Source organism: Nicotiana tabacum, chromosome 22 (genome assembly GCF_000715075.1).
Source record: "Nicotiana tabacum cultivar K326 chromosome 22, ASM71507v2, whole genome shotgun sequence".
Taxonomy (NCBI): Eukaryota; Viridiplantae; Streptophyta; class Magnoliopsida; order Solanales; family Solanaceae; genus Nicotiana; species Nicotiana tabacum.
The window spans coordinates 4,104,337-4,124,403 of NC_134101.1; the positions used below are offsets into that span (position 1 = coordinate 4,104,337).

The 20,067-nt window shown below is 35.6% G+C and overlaps 1 protein-coding gene across 6 annotated transcripts; it reads left to right on the forward strand.

The window, feature by feature from the left end:
* Positions 1–1,520: 1,520 nt before the first annotated feature.
* LOC107778593 (myosin-9-like) lies at positions 1,521–20,067 on the forward strand. 6 transcript variants are annotated; one of them, XM_075244850.1, is made up of 31 exons: positions 1,521–1,878; positions 3,323–3,451; positions 4,024–4,167; positions 4,294–4,439; positions 4,525–4,681; positions 5,454–5,512; positions 5,625–5,784; positions 5,882–6,031; positions 6,108–6,244; positions 6,328–6,474; positions 6,561–6,662; positions 6,739–6,796; positions 6,882–6,983; positions 7,125–7,162; positions 7,304–7,430; positions 7,538–7,720; positions 8,621–8,752; positions 8,832–8,941; positions 9,068–9,128; positions 9,808–9,985; positions 11,533–11,738; positions 11,824–11,943; positions 12,666–12,764; positions 12,989–13,210; positions 13,374–13,513; positions 16,978–17,231; positions 17,513–17,722; positions 18,342–19,132; positions 19,265–19,400; positions 19,507–19,635; positions 19,750–20,067. In XM_075244850.1, exons 1-27 carry the CDS (start codon positions 1,876–1,878, stop codon positions 17,563–17,565), a joined length of 3,417 nt encoding a protein of 1,138 aa, XP_075100951.1. In that variant the 5' UTR covers positions 1,521–1,875; the 3' UTR covers positions 17,566–17,722; positions 18,342–19,132; positions 19,265–19,400; positions 19,507–19,635; positions 19,750–20,067. The 6 variants fall into 6 exon arrangements, with proteins under 6 accessions (XP_075100951.1, XP_075100950.1, XP_075100949.1 ...); XM_075244849.1 differs by lacking the exon at positions 1,521–1,878 and having other exon boundaries at positions 3,317–3,451; positions 18,342–18,905; positions 18,970–19,132; XM_075244848.1 differs by lacking the exon at positions 1,521–1,878 and having other exon boundaries at positions 3,317–3,451; positions 18,342–18,450; positions 18,646–19,132; positions 19,750–20,066.

Below are 20,067 nucleotides of genomic sequence, written 5' to 3' on the forward strand. Positions count from 1 at the left end.
CATAAAAGTTATTGTAGTCCAAAAAAAAGTTATTACAGCTATGTCCTTTCCCTATAAGTTCTTTTGTTTAATATTTTAGGGATATTTTGGTCTATCTATATTATATTCGTGCTTTTATAATAATATATGATCTCCTGTTTCTAAATGGATTTGGACAATATAACGCGTTTTCAAATTAAATTAGTAATAGATTTTTTTTAAGAATATCCTAAAAGTAATAGGATTGCCCGTGAATAATTATATTAATAGGATTCCTAAAGGTAATGTAGGATTCCTAACGTGTGGTATTATGTCTTAAAGTTAATATGATTACAAGGCTAATGTCTAGAATTTCGATTATGTCCTTTTATTGTTAGTTATTATGTTTAATATTATAAGGTTATTTTTATAAATCAATATTGTATTCATACTTTTATAATAATAATATAGATAGATTAAGTGAGCGTTTGGACATAAGAATTGTAAAATTTCAAAATAAGGGAAAAAAGTTTTCAAGTGAAATATAAAATTAGAATACTCTTTTTAGCTAATGCTTTGACTAGTTGTTCTTCCTCTTTTGGCAACAAAAATGTAATGCTTGCTATTTGCGTAAACAAACAAATAATAGTAATGCTACTGCTCCATTTTATTTAGTCAATAATGTATGGCAAGCATCTCTAGCTTCGATATTATTCTTTATTCCTTGATGACTATACAAAAAGAATTTAGGTTTATTATTTATAAGAATGTTTTTGGTTCATTAGTTTCTTTCTTTCAATCCGCCGGTGGCAAAGAATACGATAATTAGCCTTGCCTTTCACTCCTTTTTAAAGCAATAATGAGTTGTTCATCGTATTTCTTGTCCTAACATTTCTACTCAAAAAGTAGAAGAGATGAAAGAAAACGTAGGCACGTTATTTTTTTTGTTTCTCGCCTGGTGTTCGGTATTCATATTGGGGCCCGATTAAATTCGGATTCGCACCGAAAATTTTTATATCGGGGTAAAACGCTCCCTAACAAAGGAACGTAGGCACATTGTTAATGTCATAGGTTGCCTTCTTTTTCAGGCCAACAAGCCATTCCATTTTTTGGTAGATGCATGTCTATATATATGTCACCTTTCTAATTAACACTACTCATTTAATTACAGTTGACAATCCTTATGTATTCGAGTCACCGCTCTGAGTTTCAGCCTCGAGAGCTGATCAAAATACGAGAGTCTAACTCAAAAAAGTAGCCAATATATTCAAACCAATGTTATTTACAATCAATAAGATACTCAATTGTTTCACATCAACATATCTTACACTTTAATAATGTTTTACAAGTAATAAAGTTTGCAAATTTAGAAATTTGCATAAAAGTTAGGATTACTACTCAATATTATTGGAATAATTATTTAATATATTTTTTTTACTTTTAATAATGCATTATAAAATTACAATATTCCTTATTTGATAGGGAGTAGTACTAGGACAGGATATTATATATAGTAGTACTATATACATATGGAAAGTAAGATTTTGAAGCCGTTGGAACGATTGGAATGGACAGCCATGCACACAGAGAAGAGGGGCGAAGAGAGCCACAAGAAGCTCAAGAAAATCGGCGAAGATTTCGAAAACTCCTATTTCGCAGCGTACGCTTTCTCGACACGAAAATTATCGCATTCCATTCATCAACATTCAATCTCTCTGCAACGCCGGCCGATCAATTACCTTTTTATCGACGATACTTTTATGTATCAACGGCGATCAATTTATTACATCTCTGTTACGGCGGTGCATTTAACGGTGTAATTCCGGCGATTTTTGATATCTGGAATTCGTCAGCTAGGTTTCTCAATGTCAGACGAAAAATTGATTAAATGTACATGAGCTTTTTCTTTGGATATAAATGGTGCGTCATTCTTTCGATACTTGAACTGCATTTGTTCCTTTTAGAAAAAAATGTTTTTGTTTCTTTTTCGTGCAATAGTAATGCAATTAGAGAAGGGACACATTAAGATGTAGTAATTGCATTCATTTGAATTCAGCATTGGAGAATTTATTCTTTTCGAATTACTATTTATAATCCAATAGATATATCCATTAATAGTGTATTAATGTTTTTAGAAATAGTATAGTTCAAAGCCTAAGAAAAGACTATATGAGTTCAGATTAAGTGCATAGTCTGTTACTCCATATTGTTAAGGCGTAGTAGTAGTTGTTTGGCAACAAGTTGTCGTATTTTTGTGCGTGAACACTAACTTAAACCGATATTTGAAATACTTGGAAGCCTTATAGTTCTTGAATTGTACTTCCATTTTTTGAGTCGATAGTCTGTTAGTCAGTACTGCAAAGAAATGAGAGAGAGTAAAAAATCAGCGGTGTTCCTGTAGCTGCTTAGGAGAGAGGAGAAAACCAATCTAAGTGGAATAAGCATTCAGAACAATGAAGTGGGTTGAGAACCATGAGGCCGCAGTTTCAAATCCAGCGGGGGCAAAAATACTAGGTGATTTCTTCCCATCTCCAAGCCTTGGTGGATAGAGTTACCTGATATTTGTTGCTGATCGGAGGTAGTAGGTATCCCGTGGAATTAGTCGAGGTGCGCGCTAGCTGGCCCGGACACCACAATTATCAAAAAATAATTTTTAAAAATAATGAAATAATACTCCAGCATTCAGAACTGTTCAAACTCCATGTTAGCCTAGGAAACTAGTGATGGCGTATTGCCATCATGTTAGAATGCTGCAGTAGCATCAAAGTGGTGACTGATCAAAAGAAACAATTATACTACATGAAGAGTAATTTTGACATGTATAATGTAAAACATATGATATATGAACCTAAAAGAATTGATGGAGCATTTTTAACCAGTGAAGTTCTGTTTGATTTGGGGTGGGGGTTTGTTGGGGGGGGGGGGAAGGGGGGGGGGCTATGTTGAGTAGTGGTGAGAAGGTTCTCTGGCTTTTGCTAAGTTGCATCTGCGGAAGTTAAAGCAGGACATCTAGTGTCACGTTGTCCTTATGGATGTATTACACATCCTACATTCTTCTTGTGTTTTTTGGACTTTATGTGTTTGTGATGCAAATGAACATTTACCAAAGCTATTGTAAAGTTTGCTGTCCTATTGCTTTATATGTAGGAGCATAAATTGAAACATTCTGGTGCTACAAAGATAGTAATTGAACCGTTTGCATTTTAGCATCAACAAAGGCATTTTACAACACTTAATGATTCTATGTCTGAATATATTTTCTTGGTATATCCATAGATTGTGTGATAACAATTTCCTTAGCCTCTTCTGAATCTTTATGTAAAACAATTACTACAGTCCAATAGAATCTTAGTCATTTATGCAGGGCATTCCAGTAAATATTACTGTAGGTTCTCATGTGTGGATCGAGGATCCATCAGTTGCTTGGATTGATGGACAAGTATCGGAGGTTAATGGACAGGAAATTCAGGTTCAGACATCTGATGGGAGGACGGTATATCTCTTTTACATTGAGTAGTATTCATTCATGAAATTACTGTTGCTTTATTTGTTTTTCCATAGAAGTTTAGTGTGTACACTGGACTCAATTGTATGACCAACTCTAACTTAATTGAAAATCTTGTTCTCCTATAGCCTAATTGATTAAATTAACTAAATCGACTTGAAAATAATACAATATTCTGATGATGGAATTAATGTCTTTTAAATACTGCGACAGAGGATCTAATTCACTAGTCTTCTTTGGTTGTTGCCGTAGTTTGCAACTGTAAGGCTTTTGCGGCTTCCATACCCATATGGGCCATATGTATCCATTTCTTCTATCTGTACTTGAACTGTATTTTCATTTTACCCTTCTTTCCATAAATATTGGCACATTAGCTTAATTGTTTTATGATATTTTAGTGGTAAAGGAAAGATCCACTGCAGTTGTTCTAATTTACTGCTATTTAACTCTCTAGTTTTCTGCTAAGGCACATTGACACAATTCCCAATTGACAATGCACATCTCTAACCTGGCAATGACCTGGTTTATATTGTTGCACATTTTCCTTTGATTTCATCTAGGTTGTAGCAAATTTATCAAAAACTTACCCCAAGGATGAAGATGCTCCTGATGGAGGAGTTGATGACATGACTGAACTTTCATATTTGCATGAGCCTGGAGTCTTACATAATTTGGCAACAAGATATCAACTCCATGAAATCTATGTAAGTTTATAGTCCAATGCTCAAAATTTTATTTACTTTATGTTCAATTTGGCTAAAGAAAGGATTGAAACTGCAGCTACAGATGACTTTCTTATAATATTATATCATACTCTGACATTATTGCAGACTTATACTGGAAGTATTCTTATAGCAATTAATCCATTTCAAAAACTGCCTCATTTATATGACGGCCACATGATGGAAAAATATAAAGGAGTACCACTTGGTAAACTAAGTCCTCATGTCTTTGCTATTGCTGATGCTGCTTACAGGTACTCCTGCATACAACTTCAACTCCACATAAATTTTCTCATGAAAAATAATGCTATTGTAACTGAAATCTTGAAAATGAATTAGGGCAATGATCAATGAGGGTAAAAGCAATTCTATATTGGTTAGTGGAGAAAGTGGTGCTGGTAAGACTGAAACTACAAAAATGCTTATGCGCTATCTTGCCTATTTGGGCGGCCATAAAGGCACTCAAAGGCGGACTGTGGAACAGCAAGTACTGGAGGTAAGCTAAATGCTCGGATTACTGTTTTAAACTCTTTTACTTCTTAAAATTACTAGGGCAGGTAGGTAGGAACTTGTACTTTCCTTTGAGGCTTAAATTCTGCATAATTTCAGCTATATAGACAACTTATTGCATGGCACGAGTGCATTGTCTAATCACAAGTAAGAAGAATATATATGAATATGCAACATTATGCTTTCTTTACCAAACACAAAAGAAACATGTCATGTTCTGGCGGTGTTAGTAATGCGAACGTCAGTCATGGAATGAAATTTCCAAATAGAGTGCAATAGATATAGAGGATTTTTACAACTAACCCCAACTAGTTTGGGTTGATTGATTGATTGATTTTTGGAGATGTGAATGCATGGAAAAGAAATGAAATATCTATTCACATAAAAATCTGAGCTTAAGATAGGATTAAGCCTAAGAAAATGATCTAAGTTTCAGAAACTTCACTGTCTATCTTATTATAAACTTCACAGATTCTTTTCCAATATAGTCTTATATATATATATAAATAAAATGAATTTGATAGTAGTTTCCTTAATTGAAAGTTTGTAGAGGGGTCAATGTCTATGTGAAACTGTCAGTATTTTGAAGGCTTTCACATCCATTTGAATTAAATAATTTCCAAGAGGCTCTTTTTCATGTCTAAACAGTCTAAATCATGAGGACAGGGCTTCAAACTGATAGGTAGTTTCTCTATTTCTCTTAAAGCCTTCTCTATTGGTTATCTCATTCCTTTAACTCTTGGTTGTTATATCTCCAGTCAAATCCAGTACTTGAAGCATTTGGCAATGCCAAAACAGTTAGAAATAACAATTCAAGGTGAGATACTGGCTCTACGCGTGTTTCCAATAAAAAAATTGTCTCATGATTGCTTCAACAATCAGTTGAAACTTTTTGCTTCTGAAAGCTACTTAGACACTGTTGTTTACAGCCGTTTCGGTAAATTTGTGGAGATTCAGTTCGACAAGAATGGAAGAATATCTGGTGCAGCTATTAGAACTTATCTGCTTGAAAGGTCTCGAGTTTGCCAAGTTTCAGACCCTGAACGGAACTATCATTGTTTCTACCTTCTCTGTGCAGCACCGCAGGAGGTAATCTGCAGCAATGCTATTCCTTTTTACATCTTTCATCACCCTGAGTAAATTTGATTGTCACAATACCCTTTTGACATTTTCTTAATCATAACAGGAGATCAAAAGGTATAAGTTGAGGGATCCCAAATCATTTCACTATCTCAATCAATCAAATTGCTATGAACTAGTAGGCGTTAGTGATGCTCATGACTATCTTGAGATAAGGAGGGCAATGGATATCGTTGGAATTAGCGAGAAAGAGCAGGTAATGCCCTAATTGCTTTTGTCTGTCCTGCAACTCTCCTTTCTGATTTTAAGAAGCTACTCTGTTTCTTCTTCAGGAGGCAATTTTTAGAGTTGTGGCTTCTGTTCTTCATCTTGGTAATATAGAATTTGCAAAGGGCAATGAAATTGATTCATCTGTTCTGAAAGATGACAAATCTAGGTTTCATCTTCAAACTACCGCAGAGCTTCTGATGTATGTTCTGCCCTTCATATTTCACTACTCTTCCTTTGCTCTTTCCAGCATGAATTTTTGATTTGATTCAATTTTTCTATCAGGTGTGATGTTACTTTACTGGAGGATGCCCTACTGAGACGTGTAATGGTCACTCCTGAAGAAGTTATAAAGAGAAGTCTTGATCCTGAAGCTGCAGCAGTAAGCAGAGATGGGTTAGCTAAAACAATATATTCTCGCTTATTCGACTGGTATGATTCTACCATCACCGCCAGATCAGTGTGGTTCTTATCTGTTACATTGAACACTAACGGAAAATTATGTCTACTGTTCACAGGTTGGTGGACAAAATTAATAACTCGATCGGGCAAGATCCTAACTCCAAATCTCTAATTGGTGTTCTTGACATTTATGGTTTTGAAAGTTTCAAAAGTAATAGGTAGGCACTGGTGGACAAACAAAACAAGTAGTAAATGTGATGTCATGCATTTGACTTTTCTAACTTTTATTCCCAGTTTTGAACAATTCTGCATTAATTATACAAATGAGAAGCTGCAGCAACATTTTAACCAGGTATGGTAGTTCAAATTTTATAGAAGCAGTTCTGTCCATTTTTGCTAAGCACAACTCAATTACTGTGAAATACATCTTTTTTCAGCACATGTTCAAGATAGAGCAGGAGGAATACTCTAAGGAAGAGATAAATTGGAGCTATATAGAATTTGTGGACAACCAGGATGTCCTAGATCTTATTGAAAAGGTTCCATCGTTTTGGTTTATAGTGAAACCTTTTGGCTTCAAATATACAAATATATCTGTTTGCGCATTATAGTTGTCGTTCGGTATAAACCACTTATGTGAAAATGGCATATCATGAATTGATTTATATTGCTGTTTACAGAAACCTGGAGGTATCATTGCTCTTCTTGATGAAGCCTGGTAAGATATGTAATAGTTCATCTACTATGGGCATTATACTGCTTGTGTGTCCCCGCATTTAGCGTCTAATTTTCTTTATATGAGCTTCTGTGGGAGAGAGGGATCTTCTAATTGACGTTTTCCTTGAATGAATTTTTCCAGTATGTTCCCCAAGTCAACTCACGAAACATTCTCACAAAAGCTTTATCAGATATTCAAGGCCAACAAACGCTTTATCAAACCAAAATTGTCCCGCACTGATTTTACCATTGCTCATTATGCTGGAGAGGTAATATGATATTTGTTTTTTCTTAGAAGTCTGGTCAAATGCTTCTACGGTTGGATATGGGGCATTATTTACTACTTGCTTAAAATGTTTCCTTTTTTTCCCACCAGGTTCAATACCAATCTGATCAATTTTTGGATAAGAACAAAGACTATGTTGTTCCTGAGCATCAGGATTTGTTAAGTGCTTCTAAATGCCCATTTGTAGTGGGCCTTTTCCCTCCTGTTGCTGAGGAGTCAACTAAATCTTCATCCAAATCGTCCAAGTTCTCATCCATTGGTTCTCGTTTCAAGGTAGTTACTAACTTATATACTTCTGATGAATTTTGGTGATCAATACTAATTATCAATAGCAAATTAGATTGATCGGCTATATAAATTTACATATCCTCTCAGTTTCATTCCATTTATGCTTAATAATTTGTAGTTTAATCCAAATCAGCATTTGTAAACTAGGGGTTCTCTAAAATCTGAACACTTATCCCTACATGATGTACTTAATCACAACTAATATGTATTGCATATATGAATTGTTTATACTCATTGTGTTATGCTCTAAGCTAAATCCTCATGAATTTTGAGAGGCTGTAGGTCTTTTGAGGCAACTTTCCCTTGTGTGATTTTAGGCCTACCGTCCACTTTTAGTACATTCAATCATCATAGTATCACAATTGCGACAAGTTCATGTGAAGGCCTATGTTGGACATGACCAGACCATCTCTGTCGACATTCTATTATTTTATCCCTTTGTGTGCCACACTGCCGCTTGCATTCTCCTATTTAAGTATCTACTCATTAAGGAATATCAGGTATCAAATTGCGGTGATATGGTCGTTCTAATCTTGTCTATTCTTGTATTATTTCAAATCCGTCTTAATTCTGCAAATTATGACACTCATCTCATGGATGTGTTATACTTCATAGTTCCAACATTCACTCTCAATAACAGTGCTAATCAATAACCATAATATAAAACTTTCCTTATATTTGGTAGGTGTCACCCTGTCACATATGACTATCATATCCACCCCTCCATTTTGACCATTAAGTTTTAATTCTATCTATTACTTTATCTGTTATGTCCTCTTGGATTTTTGTGATCTAAGAATATTTTTCACCAAAGAACTAACAGCCTAGTTCCAAGTCCTAACTTTAAATAGGTGATAGAATCTAATGGCCAATTTACTGTTGCAGTTACAACTCCAATCATTGATGGAAACCCTGAATTCTACAGAACCTCATTACATCAGATGTGTGAAGCCTAACAGTCTTTTGAAACCTGCAATATTTGAGAATGTTAACATTATGCAGCAGCTACGTTGTGGTGTAAGTAAATTTCACATTTTCATATGAAGAAATTCCTTTTTAATTCTTGAATTATGTGCTTATATTTTGTTGTTTGAAGGGTGTTCTAGAGGCAATTCGAATTAGTTGTGCTGGCTATCCTACGCATAAGACATTTTCTGAATTTCTGAATCGATTTGGTCTTCTTGCTCCAGAGGTCTTGGAAGAGCAGTAAGTACTGGTCTTGTTCCTGTTCATCAAAAAAAAAAAAGACAAAAAAGGATATTTGTGGTTTCCCAGTTTGACCTCTTGATTATCAGCTGATATACTATCTTTCTTTAACTTGTTTGTGGGCAGCGTTGATGAAAAAGTTGCATGCGAAAAGATATTAGAAAAGACAGGGCTTGCTTCTTATCAGGTTATTTGATGCTTGTCTTGCTATTTTTTGTGAACTGATTTCTATTTCTTAAATGTCTATTATCAATACTATCAAATTATTTACTTCTATGCGTACACACAAAAGAAATATGTATGTGTGTGTGTGTCATTTCATCCAGTGCCTCTTTGTAGTGTAGAAGTTAACAATATTTCCTTCACCATCATTTTCGAGAATGTAGCCCAATTCATGATAATAATATCATTTTTACCTACCTTGCGACCTGCCTAAATTAACAAGTCTTATTTCAAGCAGCAAGTTTGGATTTTTCTAATAAAAGGTTCTTTTTTTTTTTTTTTGCAAAAAAGGAATCATGCTCTTGCACTTCGAGCATGTCGGTTAAGTTGCTCTCAATTATTAGACTATTGATACTTTGTCTTTTACTTGCAATGATTGCATATCTTTGCTGATAGATAGTTGCATATACTTGCATAGTAGAATTTGCTAATCTGAGGCACTCAGAGCTTTCCTCCTGTTACTCTGCTGCTGATATCTGTAATATAATTGATTTAATGCGTGGAAAAGTTGTCCACAATATTTTCATGTACATGTTCCAAGGATCATTTTAAGCTTGACAATTCTTCTTCTTTCATTTAAATTAACTTCCCAAATTTATGAATCAAGTTATACTTCAGACAGGGTTGCTAATATTGTTTCGCAGATTGGAAAAACAAAGGTTTTTCTGAGATCAGGGCAGATGGCCGAGCTAGATGCACACAGAGCATTAAAGCTAACCACTGCAGTTAAGACAATACAAAAGGAAACTAGATCTCATATTGCGTGGAAATATTATGTTTCTTTGCAGAAGGCTGCAATTTGCTTACAATCCTTGTGTCGAGGTTTGTCTATCATTATCTGTTTGGCTTGTCTCTCTCACATTGTGAACTTTGTTTTGAATGTTAGATGTTTTACCCATTTACTAAGTTTCATTTTGCTACTTACTGGGGCATTTTGGTAGCTTACTTCACTCATGTAATCTGTCGCTACCTCAATTCCTTTACAGTTAGATAAGTGAGCAATTCCAGTAGTGAGTCTTCCTCTTGTACATTGATCAGGTTGCAACGTAAAGCTAACAAGATACATTTTTATTTTAATCTAAGTATATTCTCTTAAAACGAAATTGTCTTAAAGCAATCCATCGAAATCCAGACTTAGCCAAAAAAAAGAGAATAATGGAAGAAATATTCCATACAGGCAAAGCCAACTAGTTGAGATCCATGCAGACTTAGCGAAAAATAGAGTACAATGGAAGAACATATCCATATAGGCGAATCCAGCTAGTTGAGATTAAGGTTTTGTCTTGTTAGTACGCTCACATTAGTCCAATATTTGCTAGTTGTTTTTTTTAATCTTGTCAGGTGATTTGTAGATCAGTAGAAAATGTTGAGAACTTCTAGGATTAGAGAAGCTAGTTTATTGAATAATGGAACAAGATGAGTCTAAGTAGAGCAAAATGGATAATGAGGACTCATATAGCCAACCTTAAATAGCTTAGTACTGAGGCGCTTAGTGTTGTAAATTCTCTGTTTCTCCTTCAAAGTACTTATGGTTCCTTTCTTTGCACACCACCCACCAAATACATGCTGGAATTGTATCCCTTCTAGATTTGTCAGCATTATTTGTTTTATTTTAGAAGTAATAGGGCAAAGGTTTGGAGAAAGTGGAAGTGAGAACTTTCAAGAAAATAATGGGAGTCATATTTTGTAAGATTTACATCCAAGAAAAAATAGACCATCTCTTTTATTTGGAAGGGGCCCGGGGGGTGGGGTGCGGGGGTGTGTGGGTGGATTATTAATATGCCATTACATATATTGATGTATGTGAATTTCTTACTGCAGATATAAAAGGCCAGGATAACAAATCAACTTTTGCTTTCGTATCTGTTATTTAGACAAGTTTAATAAAAAATCAATAGTACTTTCTTTTCTGGATAGATACTTCTTGTTCTCAGAATATTTATTGTTTTTGCCTTTACAGAGTTCCAAACCATTAATTAATTCCCCATAATCTCCTTTCATCACCATGATCTAAGGTCTCTTATGTACAAGCTGCTGCATTCCAAAAAAAAGAACAAGATTAAAAAAACGTATTTGTCAGCTTAAGATGTGATACAAGTGCTCAGTTAGTTCATCTGTGCATATTGTCTGAAGTATATGATAGTAATACCGTCACCCTGACATCCTCCTCGTTTGCTAAAAGTTAGATCACTTATGCATGTTCCGTGTTGTAAATATGAGCATCGTGGATATAATTGCTGTATTTTCACACCTTTCTAGAACTGCATCCACATTAGAACAAGCTTTTCAGCTTGGTCTACTCTTCCAATAGGCTGCCCTATTTTTCCGCATTCTATAAATTTATGTGCTCGCTCTCTCATATTCTTCAGCAAGGTTTGCTTTCAAATTGTATGTCACCATGAAAAGAGAGGCTGCTTCTCTCAGAATCCAGACAAAGTTCCGTGGACACTTGGCCAGAAAATCCTACACAAAACTTAAATGTTCAGTCATTGCTCTTCAGACTGGAATTCGAGTGGCAGCTGCACGAGAGAAGTTCAGATATGAAAAACAAACCAGGGCAGCAATTATTATACAGGTTAGTTTGTTGGGTTTTTTAATTTATTGATTCGGGGTTCATACTAAGTTTGTTCTCTAGTGCTGACAAGATAACATTCTTGCAGGCCCATGAGCGTCGTCACAAAGTCTTTTCATATTATAATAAACTCATATGGGCATCAATTCTAGCACAATGCAGATGGAGGGGAAGAGTTGCAAGGAGGGAGCTTCGGAAACTAAAGATGGTAGGTTCTGGATTACTATACTCTTATATTACCTGTGTTCATAGTTTTCCAATTTCCTAAGCGTAGTAGTGGCCTAATGGTTTGACGATTTGAATGACTGGATGATCTATCTGCTAGCTAGGGCTTGATTACTGAAGTGATACATGGTTCACTTGTTTGTTATTATTTGCATAATAGAAGTACATGAGAGGCTGTTTAAATACTTCTCTGAAGCTTTTAGTGGAAAGTATTGAGTGTCTACGAAGCTTCCTGTCAGTAAACCTTGTAGACCAGTGGTTAAAATGAATGCATATTAAAAACAGATCAAAAGTATTCATATCCTTTTAATATAGGAACTGTACCATTTGAAAGTACATATGTACATGTCACTTACTTTGAGAGTACAATGTCACATGCTAACAAGAGATATTTAAGCTCAAATAGTTATTACTGTAAATTTCCACATCAGGTAAAAACAGATGTATACATCATAAATTATGCCTTTAAGAAGGAATCAGGCGTAAGTCGTTAGTCTTAGTGCATCTCTCAATTAGTTTCATTTTGATTTCATTTTCGGTAACATGATTCCCCTAAATTTCCTGCTGTGTAATTGCCCTTTTCCACGTGAAATACAGAAGAGTGCATCAGAATTGTTGCTTGCAAATTTGATAGGTTAATCTATTGACTATTACAAATATTCCCTAACATCTATGGATAGATAATATACATTTCAATGTCTTCAGGCTTCAAGAGAATCAGGCGCACTGAAAGAGGCAAAGGTTAAGCTTGAAAAACAGGTTGAAGAACTTAAATTGCAGTTGCAGTTGGAGAAACGTCTAAGGGTGATATACTTGTACTAAGCAGATAAAATGTTTCTTTTTTCCCTGCACCGTATGTATAGCACATTGGAGATTTTATTTGTATAGCATTGGTAGATAAGATATTACCTGAAAGTCCAAACAATCTGGGATTCTTGGGCTTGTGGGTTACAATGAGTTTTCCATTTTGAGAAAGTTGAACTATTTGAAGCATTCGACAAATCACAAATAGGAAAATCTCTTTTCAGATGGACTTGGAAGAGGCAAAGGACCAGGAAATAGCAAAATTGCAGAATTCATTGCGGGGCATGCAAAGCAAACTGAATGAAACAAATACATCGCCCATCAAGGAATATGAGGCTGCTCAAAAAGCTATTGAAGGAGACTCTTCAACAGTTGAAAAGAAAACGGTCCCAGTTGAGCATGCAGAAACAGTTGAAGCTTTAACTGCAGAAGTGGAAAATTTAAAGGTATGACAGTCAATTCATAGAGTGATCCACACACCTTTTCCCTTCACATTCCTCCACCCTAAAGGCCTAAAACTGAGGAGAGAAGATAGAGAAAAATAGTTGAAAGCATTCATCTTTTGCCAGTTACATATGGTTGATGTCTCATGCTTATACCTATTGATAGGTGTTATTTAAAAAAGAAAAGCACCGTGCTGATGATTCTGAAAGGAAATGTGCTGAAGCTCAGGAATCAAGTAAGGAGAAGTGCCGGAAGTTAGAAGAGACCGAAAGAAAAGTTCAACAACTCCAGGACTCGCTTAACAGGTAGCATTACTCGAATAATTGGTACCAGATTTAGTCTTTTCATCTTATAAGAACATGGATCACCAAGGTTTGAGTCGGCAAAAATATAAACTGTGATAATGCCTTTTAAAACATACTGGGGCGGGGGAATATCCCTTTTTCTCTTTCTATTTGAACCATTTAGCAACTGAAACCAAACTTGAGAGTTATATTTCTGAATGAAGTTATTGGTTGCTCTTTCTACCCATTTCATGTGAGGGAGGACTGGACTTCAGGAATTAACTGCAGGAATTAATCAGGACTCTTTTACCAAATTCTGACATCACGTTTAATTTGTCACCTGATTAATAGGTATATTGATCAAAATGTGCTTGAAAGGGCTCTTAAGTTAGTGGTCCCTCTGAAGCAATGTGATACGTGCCCTTCAAACTATGCGTTTGTTAAAGATGAAGACAAACATATAACATTAAATAAAATACCTTATTGTAATTGCAGATCTTCTACAAAGAAATATATATTTGACAAAAAGAAAAGGATAAATTGGTATCAAAGTGTATACAAAGGAATCCAAAGGTTGGGGTTCCAATTTAGAAAAATCTAGGGAATCTCCTAAGTTCGAAACTGTACAAAATATTCGGAAAATAGATTTTTTTGTTTCTCGAAAATCTGCTTTATATAAAAGTTCTAGTTACCAGTTTGACTCTGAAAACAGCATGCTATTTGAGTTCAATGTTTGACTTTGATTCTAAAAGACATGATGCTATCTGATAGATTTTTGTAACCAGTCAGACGCTTCAGATTGCTTAATTTTCCTTTGCATTGGAACTTCTCATCATGGCAAAATGCTCAGCCAAGACAAATAATTGGCATATATTCCTATTAGCTTATAATATACAGATAAGAAATCATAAACAAATTAGTCTTAATATCATATTTTCTAGATATCTTTTACAAGGAGTGCTGCTTGGGATGCTATACTCACGGCGCATAACCTGAGGAAGAGGGATACATCACTATATCCGATGTTGTATGTGCCAGGAAGAATTGAGAAGACACCAATCATTTGCTCCATCACTCCAACTATGCCACAGAACCTCGGAGTGTGGTGTATTCTTTGTTCAAGTATCTCTTGGGTACTCCCTAGAACTAATGCAGAAAATAGCATCTTCGAGGATGAGAGAGGGGAGAGAGAGGAGGAAATACGAAGGTTAGCAACCTTGTACATCTTTTGGTAAATATGAGGATAAGGGAAACGGGGATGCTTGAAGGAGTCGAATAGCACAAAGAAGATCAAGTGCTTATTGTATCTATACTTTTGGTGTAAAGAAAGCATTCCATTATGTATAGACAATGGAATGGCATTTTGGAAAACCTTCTAAAGTCTTGTAACTTCGGCCTTGGGGCATATTAATAAAATGATTTATTTGATTCATCAAACATAAGAAAGAAAAAAGAATTACGAAAACCACCTCAGCTTGGACGATTATCTTTTGACGAACTGAATTGGTCATATAGAACTGGTAGAATCATTGTGCACTACTAGATGGAAATGATACGTTAAACATGATAAACTTCCTGATTTGTAAGGTCAGGCTGGGGTTAACTAAAGGGCGCGTACAATGACAATTATGTGGAGAAATTTTCTAGAATTTGTCAAGTTCTCCTGGTAGGTCTGCTGGAAATTCTATGAAGTGGCAGTTACAGGTGATATCTTGGAAATGCTTGAAATGGATGTTTGTTCACATGAAGAGTTATTTTTCCTGCTACTGTTGCATTAAATTCATAAGCTTTAGTGTATGTGGTGAAAACTGCTAAGTCATATTTGAAGCATCATGTATCTAGCAAAGTATGCCTTATAGATGATTCATTTGCTATCACTCATATCTATGGTGTTGTGAGTCAGGTTGGCACTGAAAGGTGCCGACGTAATAAATGTGTCAAGCGGTGCAATGTGTCTTTTAGTTATTATCCACACATGTTTTTTTTTAAACATTATCTTCATATGTAGGAATAGGTGTTTTTGGAAGAAGAATTGACCAATTTTCTGTATTCTTCATTCCTCATAGATTTTCAACTGTGGTATAATAATTGCTTTCTATATATGAATATTTCTTTTTGGTCCTTTTTATTAGAGTCTCTGCTGGAAATCCTCTATAACCTTCTATACTTAAATTGGGATCTCCTTAGATTTACTCCTTTTATTATCACTGGAAGTTTGAATCATTGGATGTGATCATAGCATCACATTTGATCCCATCAGAACTCCAAAACTAAGCATTGAGTGAGAGTAGAATATGGTGGGCGACCCCTTGAGAAGTCTCTGCGTTGCATCTTCCTTCTGTAAATAAAACAAAAGTTTGCATCTTCAGTACTTTTGTGTTAATCATATAACTTTGAAGATTTTAGATCATTGTGAAGTCCGGCATCCATATGTTGATTATTGATTATTCTGGCAACATATAATTTTGAAAACTGTTATTGGCAACAATCTTATTAAGGCAGATGTATGCTGATTCTTTACGGTGAAACTGAATCTAGAGTTCTACATGTACTCAATAATGTTAAAATTTATTAGTTTTTTGAGTTACATGAAGCCTTCAAGCAATTCATTGGCACAAAGGCATCCATGGAACTGCATGTTAGAATTACCTTTGATGTTATTTATCTTTATCTTAGAATTTATTGGATCAGACTACCTCAGATCATTGACAGCTTCAAGCTGGTCTTTTCTGTTGTCTTGCAACCTCCCAGCAAAAGACAAGCATAAAAAGAACTCTTTGTACCCTCACTTTTATCCACTTTCTTAGTCATAAAGAGGAAGACTTCACTTCCGGTCTTGCTTCAGAGCAGAATGGATTAGTTAGTAACATGTAACTATATTTTTGGCATGTTAAATCTCCCCTTTTTTGCATCCTTTTTTTTATATGTTGTGTTTTTGTTTGGTTGGTGATGTTTAAAAAGCTTTCTCTTCTATTGTCAATTAGAAATTGCTCTCCTACTGAGGAAAGGACAGAACTGTTTAGCTTGTGAAAGACACTTCCTTTTTAAGCTCTATGTAAAATACTTTGCCAGCATAGTGGTATCTGTTAGCTCCTTTTCGTATGAAGTTTCCAATTTTTCCCAAGTGATATCCTTTTCTTGTTTTTTCTTGAACTATTCTGGAGACCATACATGAATGTTTTTTATGGAGAAGGCACTTTTGACTCTTTGGTGAAATGAGATATAATCACCTAAGTCTTTTACTTAGTGACTTCTAAGATGCATCTGGAAAAGAAACTGGAATGAAAACAGGGTAAGGTATATTGTAGTAAACAAACGGGACTAAGGATAAGTGAAGATAGGTAGTGTCATTAAGTTTCTACATCCCTGGGAAGACTTTAAGATTTTTACCATAAGTTGAAGGAGTTAAATCTTATAGCTTCCTTTTAACATTAGAATCTCTTGTGTCATATGACTAATACTAGCTATGATCTAGTGTGCCTCAGGATGATTTACAGCATATCAGACCAATTCTCAGAGCTGAAAAAGATATTACGTCCCTCCTCCAGCCAGAGTTCAGCTTCAGGACTCATTTCTAGAGGTTACCCAGATGATGCTACATCTGCTTCAGCTGATGCTGCGTCTGCTGACTCTGACTTCACATTTCAAGCTCCTGGTTCAACTCCACCACATTTATCTTCCCCTGATCCTCATGATTTCCAGCTTATAGTTCAGGATCTTGCAGCAGCTGAAATCTCAGGTCAGTCTAGTGTCCCTTAGGGTGGCTTGAGCACTTTTACTAGTCCTAAAGTACGGCACCATTCACTTGTTCTCCACGAGCAAAATCAGGATGCTAAATTCCTCTTATTCTCATTGCAGGGAATGAAATTCTTTCCATTTAGTAGAAGTCTCCCGTTTATCCTTTAGACAGTGATAGTTTAGTTACAGCTGCATAATTCTTTTTGTTTTTTGTTAAACTGAACCTGCTACAAGAAACTATATTATATATCCCTTTTTCTCTTGGTTGGTTGTGTTGTGCAGGTTCTGGAAACTGGGAAAATGACCGAGAGGGGGTATTCGATGACTTTTTCTGATGGAAATTGCTCTTCAATTTGTTGTGTCTCCCTATACACACTACAGAGATGCTAGCACTTTACTAGATGAATAGCCTACTTGAGCTTATACTAGGCATCTCAACCAGATCTTTGACAACTACTTTGTACAGTAGAATCCCAGACAGTTAATGTTCAGGTACAGTTTCTCAAGCAAAGGTTTCGTTCCGGTATTAAGATTTTTCTATAAACTTCTTTTGTATGTCCTGAATATATGTCTGAATGAGTAGGTAACTGAAGTAAAATAGTCAATTGAATGTAGACTTGCAAGAGCTGTCGATCCTCTTTTAAGACATTTATAGTGCTCTCCATGAGTTAGAGCCACTCCATCTGTATGCAAAGCTCTTGAATACCCTTTCTGTGCATTACTCCAACTTTTCATTTGCTCCTCCTGATTTTTTCTGAAATCTTCACTGAATAAAGACTCTGCACCCCTCCCCATCAGTACAGTGGCGGGCACTGCATATAGCAGCATCGTCTCATTATCTTGTCTCAGGTTTTCATCCTTGTCACTTAAAACATTCTCTAAGATATCAATGTTGTGCTTCAGCCAACTCCTATTTGTAGGCTATCTTGTCTATGTTCATATCATTTTCTTCCTATTCTGTGTTTTTATCCCTTTCCCTAACTAGGTCTTCTGAAGGTCTCCAATAAAAAAATGCCAATGGACCACGATCATGTCTGTTATTGATATCCATCTTGGAATAGTTGAATATTGCGGGATTTACTTCATTAAAGTACTTGTCCTTTTTCAATAGGCTTGACGAAAAGCTGACCAACTTACATTTGGAAAACAAAAATCCAAGTCAGCTGGCTCTGTCAATGGCTCAAAATATGAGATGCTGTTGCTCCAGATCAACGATTCAGGTAATCCTGAGCAAAATGCTCCTCTTGGACAATAGAGTCTTTATCTTTCATACTGTTTACGCATTTATGTGATATTGACTGAGGACCTGAAGCAGAAACTGGAACATAGTTAGTCAAGGGCTTGCAGATTAGTTGTCCTTCAGGTATTTTGCTTACCTCTTCTATCGGTTGACTAAGAGCTGGAATTTGTAATAGGATCTGGCATAGCACATCATTGAATTCAAGCGTGAACTCAGAGGTTGAGTGAAGACCACAAAAATAACTTAATGAGAAAAAACAAGTGTCAAGAGTCAAGACTTGCTCATCCAATGTATTGCACTGCACGTTTACTTCTTTAAGGAAAGAGCTGTTGCTGCTTGCATTATCTACAAGTGCCTTAAGCAGTGGCGTCCATTTGAAGTTGAGTGGACCAGTATCTTTGACAGTGTGATACAACGGATAGGCAAGCTATTGGGGTACGAATTAATGTTGTTAGAATGTTGTTATGTGCAAAGCTTTGATTCAATTAAATAAATGCAGGTTCTTTTTCCACGTAAAAGGTAGTTATTCTGAATTAAAACCTATTGGCTAGCCGAGACATCCACTCTGTTCGTGCTGCTGCAACACACATTAGAAGTTGGTATTCTGCTGGGTAATACCCCACAAGCAGTGACATTGGCTACTCTTCCGTAGAATGACACAGGTAAAATTTGATTATTTTGTACATTGGTTGTTACCATTTAGCAGTTAACTCCACTTGACGATAAACATTTTCCTAGAGCTGTCATAGAACCCCCTCAAGGAGTTAATCTTTCTCTCATTAATGATGATTCAGCTGGTGTAGTGGATACCCTGAGCCATTTTGAAGACAAATATCCTCCTTTGCTGTTTAAATAGCAGCTGAACAGCATAAGTGGAGAAGATTTATGGACTAATCTGCGATAATTCTGCTTTTTGGATTCTGCATCAAGGTTCAGAATGTAACATTTTTCAGTGTAATTATACAAATATAAAAAGAGGACATAATATGTGATGTTTACCTGATGCCCTTCTGATTTATTTCTATAACTGATTTAGGCTACAAGATTATCCAGACCAGGAATACTTAATGAGACAGCAGTACACTCGCCAATGCTGCTACTCAGGAAAATTTTGGTGCTCACTGCTGACGTGTCAGCGTTGCTGTCTTTCTAAAAATCCAATCATGTAAAAGCCTATCCTTAAATTTGCTCTTTCTTCCACACTCTCCTTTCTTTTCTTTACTTTTCTCTTCTCTGGCTTCATAAGAATTCCCTGTTTGTGCACCAAATTCTTTTTCAGGTTTATAGCTGACTGGTGGCGAACTGCGGAAAGAGCAGGTGTGCCAATAAACATGTGTAAAACTTGGAAAGCCTGTAGATTAAGAGAGAGACACCAAACACAATTTTGCTACAGAATTATGCAGTAGTAATAGTTACACTCTGAGCACAATATTGCAGCAGAATCAAAAGTTCAATGAACAATCAATCGACTAGATCTGTATCCAAAACTATATAAGTCATCTGTTTATGTTTAGAGGATTCTTCATAACCTAATTATTTTTACCTAGCTGTCAACCTACTATATCCCTCATCTTTTATGACCAAGGATTAAATATAT